Here is a 9,693-nt window from a genome sequence, read left to right on the forward strand (position 1 = left end):
GTCAATGCCCGTTCTCAGGCTAATGGACTTTAATAAATGTACTGTTTTGCACTTTTGCAGCTGGATTCATTTGATCAGTTCTACTTAATGTTTCTTCTTTAACTCTAATGAGGTTAGAGCTTTGTGGGAGTTCTTTTCTTACCTTTTGCTTGGAGACACAGTCACCTGGCTTGTGTCTTCCTCCATCTCGAAGAGAAGCACTGATTTTTCTTCTGACTTCATTCCAACTCCGGTTATGACTAAACTCCACCGAGAAAGGTCCAATAAGGTTCGGAGGATCGTCGGAGCAAGGTTTCAAACTGTTGTTGTTGCTTTCTTCTTTAAAAATTAGTGCCTCTCCCTCCAACAGCTCATCCAAATGCTTTTTTAAAGCCTGGGAAATGGACACTGTAGCATTTCCCATAAAATCTTTTGGAGATAAATAATTTAAACTGATGCTTTCGCTGTGAAGCACAAACGCAATTCCAGCCATCATAGTCACTAAAGCACACAAAACTATAAAAACACTAAAATATTTCTGCATTGTTGACAACTCACAGTGTTGCACACTGAGACAAAAAGGTTTCACCTTCTATCGATAAAGGCAACAGAGGCAGAAAAACCGGTTTGTCAACCTGGTGAGCGCCCGTTATTGGCTTCCACATTCTGAGGTCAGGTATTAACCACTATATTTTTTTCCAGCTCAAAGGATGACTCCCATGTCTGTATGGTCTTCCAGGAAATTTTACAGCTGTTGCATTAGTCCAGCTTATCACCTTTTATGTATCATCATAATTCTATTTAAAAAACCAAAACAAAAAACAATTTCCTTTACCATAGCTACATCAATGAATTCCATTTTCCTTTAGGTTTGGTCAAAGTTCATTTGATCAATGTCATTTCTTTTTAAAGTTAAACAAGTTTAGTGAAGTGCTTTATTGGTTCATTTTACCTTCATAAACAAAGGCATGGCAGCAAATCATACCACCTAGCTCAAAGATAAAAAGAGAGAGCAATGTCCAACTTATCACTGGATCAACTATACTATCAGATGCAACCATGAATGCAGATGCATTCACTTGTGTTCGGGGTAGAATTTCAACCAGTACCCATTACACATGTGTCTTGTCATGTGTATGTTTTTTGTTGAGCTAAGTGAAAGCTTTCTTTCCTTGCATGTTTTTGGTGCACACATTTAGTATAGTGGCAGTTGTGTAAATAAAGACATATTTGGCACTATTGAAACCACAATTCCCAGGTCTACTTGAAGGAACTTAAAGGTTGGATTCCAGCACAGGGAAATAGTAAAAACTACAGTAAATACCAGGGAAGACCTACACAGCCACAGACAGCATGGACGTAATATTTACATGAATTCAGGGAAATGAGCAATACAGATTCTAAGTGTAGCATTGAGGCAACAGTACAGCAAAACCCAAAACAATAAAAAAGACAGAAGCTGATTCTGACAGGAATAAAACTCAAAACCTTTTTGCCAAGAGGTAGCTAAACAATTGCACCCTATAATGGATTTTAGTTTATTCTCAAGTTTGAAGTTTGAAGTTTTTTGTCTTTAGAGCCCCGAATCACAAACATTGTTACCTCGGAGGTCTCTACAAGCTGCACAGCTGTGACATCCTCTCTCCTTAGACCTTCTAACTCAGGACAAACTTGAAACCCTGATGAAAGGACCTGTATCAACTGAAAAACATGCAAAAGGAAAAGGAAGAGAAAATGTAGCACTTTTTAGTCAGCTACAGTTACCATGGACCAGATAGGTTCGACTACTGGAGCAGTGAATGATTTAAATGTAATAACAATAACCACAGACCAGAAAATAAGTTTAAATTGCCGGCATATTATTTGAATGAAACAGACAGAAAAAAAGTCATCAAATATACAGTTGACATACAATTGACAGGCTTTTGATATCACTTTCAAAAAAAATGAAATATTCTTCCCTTTTTGTTCGTTTGTAGTTTTCAATCCTTTTTGGGTTCTTCTTTTCTTTTCTTTTTTTAAGTTACAACCATTTCTCACATTTTGTTATTTATACCAACAAACCAGTTACACTTGGAACAATACCCTTAAAGTACTCACAAGGATGAATAACCAAAAACACCATAGTAAAATTTAAACTCAAAATAATTCAGCAAAAGACTGAACAATTTGTTTCCAAAAATAAATGCCCTTTTTTTAAATTTAATTAAACGAAAAAAAATCCTTTTATCGTCCTGAACCTTTAATTTAGAGTCTATGGGAGTCTTCTGCACTTTTGCAGAGAGATGTGGGCAAATCCTACCAGTTCTGATGAAGCAGGGGGCTTTGCTTCTGCGTGATGCACGGTTTCTGGGTCATCGCGGTCTCCATGGGTGGCTCGCCATCTTGTAATACGCACGTGGATTCCAACTCTCCGACGGTTTCTGGTCCACTCTTAAAAAGGCCTCCTCGGAGCACGAAAACAACTCCAGTTCAACTCCTTTTTTCACTCTTTTCTCTATCCCAATCAGCGGCTCTGTGAAGAACGTTGCTCGTCTCCAATTCAGGTGCAGTGGAAGGGTCAAAACAACCCGATTGGCTGTGGCTAGTCACCTGGTCCACGTCAGCACAGCCCTTCAAAATAAGAGTCTAAACACAAATTTCAAGTCGCTTCAAACAAAATGGAATCACAATGAATTTACAAACCTTTAACTCTTACCTAGACACCGTATCATGAAACATACAATTTTAATGATTTTTAACCATCTTAATCCATTTGTCTATCACTTACAATGTATTTCTTATTAGCTGTTTTTTTTATTTTATTAACATGCTTTTATTGTATGAGGCTTTGTAAACCAGGGTTACAAAAAGAACACTCATGTGGTTTTAATATCTTGATAGCTGGTGAAATTTTCAAACATCAAGATTTTACATCAACGCTTAGGTTGTTGAGAGGGTTTTTAATTAATTTTGCAATGTCTAAACCATGAGAAAGCTTTTCAAATGTATGGAAGCTGTTGAGGCCTAAGGGGAAGAAGTAAAAGATAAAATAGTTTAAAAAATTAAGGTTTAGTGAGAGTGAGGAACAGTCCAATTTGGCTTCTTTGCAGTGCACAAAGGATGGCACCAAAAAGAGGCCACATTTATTTCTCAAGAGAAACAGAACTAAAAAATTAAAAAGAAGTGATCCTAAATCTTTATAGTTAGTAGACTGTGGAATATTTGCAGTTCTCTTTTACTCTATCAGTCACAGCTGATTCTAGTTTCATGAGAATGTCCCTTTCTGTTGCCATCAGCAGGAAGTCCTCAAAATGTTCCACTCCCATTCTGCTCCTTAGATGAATCCTAATGAACTTCAGTTTTAAGCAAATTTCTATTATATGAAATGATGACATAACCCTGCACTTTGGATAGTGGCATTAAGATATTCATAGAATTTACAATATCTTTCCTGTGTTTGCCTGCACAAGATGGTAATCAGTTTGTCGGCTAATGTTGGATCGCGATACCTCCTGTATGTAGCTGCCGATCCGCGTGTTCGTTGAATGAAGACTTCAAGAAGTAAAGTACCAATTTCAAAATGTATTTAACAATAGAATCAATTCCAGACACAAATATTACAGAGCTCCGGGCCAGTTCATAACCCTAGCAACAACAAAGTTAATTGTCAGGGCACGAAGTCTGACAAACTAACTCTGTTGTTGCTAGGGTTATGAACTGGCCCGGAGCTCTGTAATATTTGTGTCTGGAATTGATTCTATTGTTAAATACATTTTGAAATTGGTACTTTACTTCTCGAAGTCTTCATTCAACGAACACGCGGATCGGCAGCTACATACAGGAGGTATCGCGATCCAACAATTTGGTGACCCCGACGTGATGAAGAGAGAAGTCATCTGAGGCAAAGAATTCAACGACGGTCACTTCGGAGGACAACTGACGACAAAGGGATCCCTAATAAAAAGGTAAGCAGACACCTGTTTAATCAAGCTCTGCAGATTGGCAATTTCCAAAAATTTGTCGTCACTGTCAATTGAAGTGTCCTAGTTATAAATTCCAGATACAAATATAAAAATATTGACTGCAGGAATTACGGTTAGAGGCCGGAAGTACTGTTGAAAAATACAGGGAAATACGGTTAGAGGCCGGAAGTACTGTTGAAAAATACAGGGAATTACGGTTAGAGGCCGGAAGTACTGTTGAAAAATACAGGGAATTACGGTTAGAGGCCGGAAGTACTGTTGAAAAACAGGGAAATACGGTTAGAGGCCGGAAGTACTGTTGTTGTAAAACACAGGGAAGTACTGTTGAAATACACAGGGAAGTACTGTTGATAAAAACAGGGAATAGACGGTTAGAGTAAACCGTAACTAGTACAGTGCTGTAACGGTTAGAGTAAACCGGAGCTAGTACAGTGCTGTATTGCTGTATGCAGTGCACTGTATATCATAAAGATTTGGGTTGGGACTCGGAGCGTAGTTGACGGGACGGACACTCCCGACGCCCGAGATTTGTGTTTTTGTGTGGGGTGGAAAAGTGCCAGAGTGAACGTGAATTAAAAGGCTCTTTGTCCTTGGGAATTAACCCCCAGAGTGGAACCGGATCAAAGACGTTTGATCTAGAAGCTTGTTTCACTGAGGCATTGAGTTGACCGTTGGAGTCATTCACATTCAATCTCACTTGGGAGCATAGTTAAAGATGGAACTGGATTGTGGAAAAGCGTGTAGGGATCAGGGAGAATGTTCTCCCTATCCTCAGTCTGTGGAAGAACAGTGGAAGTGGACTCTTGATCAGGTGGTGAGCGGCATGAAAGAAGAGGAGAGGGAAAGAGAATTGGATGCAATAAAAAAGTTGTGGAAGGAAGCTCAAAAGCAGAAGATTCTTCCCTCTCCAGAGGTGAAGGTTAACTTAACTGAAGCATTGTGTAAGTGGGAGTCAGAAATTCATACTATATTACAGGATCATCTTGATAATCCAAAATTAGGGTTTATAACAGGGAAATCATGGCAAAAACAGGGTAAGGAGCTAGAAGATAGGCGTCGAAGGATACATGTTGTGGCTGTGGCATGTGCAGCGGTGCACAATTGCAGATCTAAAGGGGTTACACGAGTGCCTAATGTCGAGAAGCCTCCATTAGAAGATTTAAATCAGACACTGACACTTAACACCACTCTTTACCCATCATTGCCTACTACTATTTCCCCACCCCCATATCAATTGCCAGTTTTGACTATTAACAGTGGTCAGTTAGATGTGGACAGGGATGAAGAACTGCAGGAGTTACGTGAAACAGTGTGGGACCTTCGGAGACAGGTTAGCAGGATCAAACAGGGACAGGAAGAGATGGAGATAAGTTAGGAAAAAATGAATTTAGAGAGGAAGCTCAGGTGGTTCGCCCTAAAACCTCGCAACAAACTAAATTTAAAAAACAGGATAGTCAGAAATCTACATTAGATATTTTTAAAACTTCTAGCAATCAAATAAAACAAGTAAAAAGAGTTGATCCCTCAGGAGGATTTGCCAGGGCTGACTGCAGGGAGGAGAAGGTAAAATTGATTTATGGCAGTGATAAAGAAGAGAGTGAGTGTGAGTATAGAGGTGAACCATTGACAGGAGGCGGGTCAAATACGAATACACACGCGGAGTAAGGGGCCCGTTTCAGTTCCAGGCCCCTCTGATACAGAAAAGAGGAGGACAGGAACCGGTATATGTTCCATTTGCAATTACAGACATCAATTGTTTAGTGGATAAGATGCCCCCACCCGCAGAGGGAGGCGGCAAGTGGATGTCCAGCCTTTTTAGTTTAACACAGAGCATTGTGCATGCAGCTGGCATTAGGAGACTTTAGAGGAATGGATGTGTGCCACAAGGTGCCATCCTGGCTCAGATAATTTGCACACCACTTTATTCCGTCAGGCCATAACTTTAGGACTTCCACAATCAGTAAAAGAAGCTATGGAAGGAAATCCTGACCTCCCAGGTAGCACAGCGGAAGTCTGGGAGAGACATTTCTCTCACCACATTAACATATATAAAGCTAAACAACAGGGAAAGAAAGAGGGGGTGATGACAGCGCAGGAACAGCTCCTAAAAATGCAGTTAGATGAGGCACGGAAAAAGCTTAATGATAAACGAAAGGAAGAGAAACAGATGGTTCAGCAGTTTCCTCGGCAGGTGCAGCCAGATCCGTTAGGTCCGCAGAAAGATTTTGTTCCTATAAACCCGTATTGGGTTAATCCTAGGGGAGGCATGCGTGGGAGACGCGGCGGGCAGGGATACGGCTTGATAGGCGGGTACTTAGGCCGAGATCAGTGTCACGCCTGCAAAGGGTATGGTCATTGGCAAAGGGACTGTCCATATCACAACTACCCGGAGGTACCAGGCAGTGTTCCACTATCTCATGGAATTTATCACCGGAGCTGATCTCATCTGACACCGTCGAGCTTGTGGGGTTCTCAGGGAGACCAGAAAGACTGCCATTTTCTGTGCCATTAGTGACTCATTTTGCTGGACAGACTGTATTGCACCCCTTTGTCATTTCACCACATTGCCCTATCAACCTGTTGGGACGAGATCTCCTGGTGAGGACAGGAGCAGCAATTCTGTGTGGAGACAAAGGTTTGGTGGTGCAATTTCCTAATGGACTAAAACTAAACTGCTGTATTCCACACCAAGGTGTGAGGGGACAAATGCTGATGAGCCCGACACCCTCTCCAGAACAGGGGGTGTGGGCCGACATTTATTGGGGAGAACTTGAGCCGGAGACCTCACCCGGTGTCGGTATTGTGGCATTGTTTCAGAGCTGGAGGCCCTGGTTGTCGATGCTGAGTCCTTTTGCCCCGCCAGTTGATCCCTATCATGTCACCCTATTTTACGACCGTGAGAACAATGAGGTCTATCAGGATGCGTTTAGAGAAAAGTTACAAGGAAATTTTTGGATGATTACATCACCATGTTTGTTTGTGGGGCCTGAGGGTGTGGCTGCGCAGGTTGACTTGACTGCTGAACAAAATGAGTGGTATGAGATGGCTGAGGAGGCGTGTCCCCACGTTACCCTTGCCATCCATGCTGAACATCAGGCAAAGGACCTTGGTCCTATGATAAAAAGGTTAAGGAGTGTCATAGATTGGACATCGACTCAGATTCCTGGCCTGTTATACTCTCTTTCAGAAAAGAGTTATAAGATAATGCACACAACCACTAATTCAGTAATTTTACAACATCGACAACTTCAGAGGTTTCATGGGAGAGAAAAGACTGATCATCCAGACAGTGTAAAAATTTTAAATTCACTTCCAGAAACCTTGTGGTCCTCGGGCTCAACAGATGTGGGGCTGTGTCCCACTATTGACCCTGTATCATTCAGAGTCTCAGATAACACCCCTATCTGGCAGAGTCAATATAAACACAGACCACCTGCTGAGGAAGGTATTCAGGAAACAATAGAAGGGCTGTTAACCTCGGGGGTTCTTGAGCATTCTAATTCAGCATGGAATACCCCCATTTTGCCAGTTGAGAAGCAGGAGAAAGGAATATATAGGATGGCGCATGACTTAAGACGTATTAATTCTATTGTGATAACACCCACAGTGCCAGTTCCCAACCCATATACTGCGATAACAGCTTTGTCTCCCACCCATAAATGGTTCACATGTATTGACCTGGCTAATGCGTTTTTCTGTCTCCCACTTGACCCTGCTGTACGTGACATCTTTTCATTTACATATAAAGGCTGACAATTATGATATACACGTTTACCACGGGGATTTCTTTTATCCCCTGGTATCTTCAATCAGATGCTACGGAGGTTGTTAGAGGACCTCATCCTACCAGAAGGGGTGGTCTTGATTTAACACAGCATCAGGCTCACCTATAAAACATGAAGTAGAGATGAGGCAACTGACACAGGCACTCGTGGAACCAGCGGAGGTCGCAGTTGTAAAGTGCAAAGGTCACAGCAAGGAGAACTCTTTAGAGGGAAAAGGTAATGAGGCGGCCGATCAGGCAGCAAAGAAGGCTGCAGGTTATAAACTAAGTTACAATTTGTTGATGGCAGAGAAAACAGTTTACGAAATTCTTCCAAGATACGACAGGGAAAGAATAGGTTGTGATCAAGAAGAAGCTTCTCCACATGAAAAAACAGTTTGGAAGGAAAAGGGGGGCTGTGAAAGTTGAAGGAATTTGGCGGGCCCAGACGGCAGACCTGTTCTCCCGCCCGGTCTGTTAGATGCCGCTCTGGAAGAGGCCCACGGCCTGACACACTGCGGGAAACCACGAATGATGCAGAGAATAAAGTTTCCAGTTGCCCCAATGGGCAAGAAAATTATAGATTTCACTGATATGTTAGATAGGGTCAATAGGTTCCGATACCTCTTGGTCGCAGTGGATGCATACACTGGCTGGCCAGAGGCGGTTCCCGTAAAAATAGAAGATGCAAAAAGCGTTATTAAATTTTTGATTAATCCGGCACATGGTTTCCCAAACAAATTAGATTTGACAATGGAACTCATTTTAAGAATAGAGATTTACAATCCATAGGCCAGCCCAGCACTTTTATGAAATGTAGATTTTATTTTGTTCAACTAAAAACGACTCTCTAAGTTCTCTCCCAACAGGCAACCTCTGTAACCAGTCAGTAAGGATCCAGGAATTTCACACACAGCTGAGTGGGTTCTTCTGAGAGTCATCAAGCAAAGTGGTCAGAGCACAGGTGGACGGGCCACTTTGAAGTTGCAGAGCGAACATTACTTGTTAACCCTAACATACTAACACCCTAACACATTAACCCTAACACTGGTATTATTGGAATCAATGTACCCCAGCAGGTAATTCACAGAGAACGCTTGGACGGATCGAGGAACATCTAAAGACGATGGCACCATGATTAAACGTCTATTATTCTTCATTACATCAAGAGGAGTTGTCAATGAATTGTTTGTATTGGCCTAGCTTAGGCTAGGCCAAAAGGGGGATTGTTGAGAATTGTCTTTATCTTGTTGTTATGTGTTTCACCATATGTTCCTGTCTTCCCTTAGAAGTTAGGCAAGGTAGACTAAATGTAATTAAGAACAGAGACATTTGCAGGATTGTTGTTTGATCTACTGTTATCTCAGGAGCCAGTCAGGCAGGGGGTGTCAAACACTCATTGTAAACAGGACATCAGGGGGTTGATGATGATCACATTTGCATAAAGAATGGGATCTGGCCACCTGGGAAAACAATGGAAGAGAAGAACTCTACCAACACCAAAGGGACTGGAGGAAGAGGACGGGGACATCTCAGCGGGGGATTGCATGGACATTGTGAATTTGCATGTGTGTGACTATAAAGGACTGGGCCAAGGGATAGTTAGGTTGTCAGACTTCATGCCCTGACGATTAACTCTGTTGTTGCTAGGGTTATGAACTGGCCCGGAGCTCTGTAATATTTGTATCTGGAATTGATTCTATTGTTAAATACATTTTGAAATTGGTACTTTACTTCTCGAAGTCTTCATTCAACGAACACGCGGATCGGCAGCTACATACAGGAGGTATCGCGATCCAACACTAAGAAGCAGAAACTGTTGAAGGACACTTTCTATTGACTCCCATATTACAGAGCTGTGCTCTGTAAATATGAAGTGGAACAAACATTACAGTACAAATAGAAATTATTACGGCAGTATCTCATATGTTCACCAAAGTAAACCACAACCCCAACCAGAAGTCTTTTCCAGGAACACCAACAATG

The 9,693-nt window shown here is 41.7% G+C and overlaps 1 protein-coding gene across 1 annotated transcript; it reads left to right on the plus strand.

Moving 5' to 3' along the window:
- Positions 1 to 3,451: 3,451 nt before the first annotated feature.
- Positions 3,452 to 9,440, plus strand: LOC130520091 (uncharacterized). The gene is made up of 2 exons (XM_057023649.1): positions 3,452 to 4,247; positions 4,336 to 9,440. The coding sequence occupies exon 2, from the start codon at positions 6,651 to 6,653 to the stop codon at positions 7,695 to 7,697; it is 1,047 nt and encodes a 348-aa protein (XP_056879629.1). The 5' UTR covers positions 3,452 to 4,247; positions 4,336 to 6,650; the 3' UTR covers positions 7,698 to 9,440.
- The last annotated feature ends 253 nt before the right edge of the window (positions 9,441 to 9,693 follow it).

This window comes from Takifugu flavidus, unplaced genomic scaffold (genome assembly GCF_003711565.1).
Source record: "Takifugu flavidus isolate HTHZ2018 unplaced genomic scaffold, ASM371156v2 ctg280, whole genome shotgun sequence".
NCBI classification, from domain to species: domain Eukaryota; kingdom Metazoa; phylum Chordata; class Actinopteri; order Tetraodontiformes; family Tetraodontidae; genus Takifugu; species Takifugu flavidus.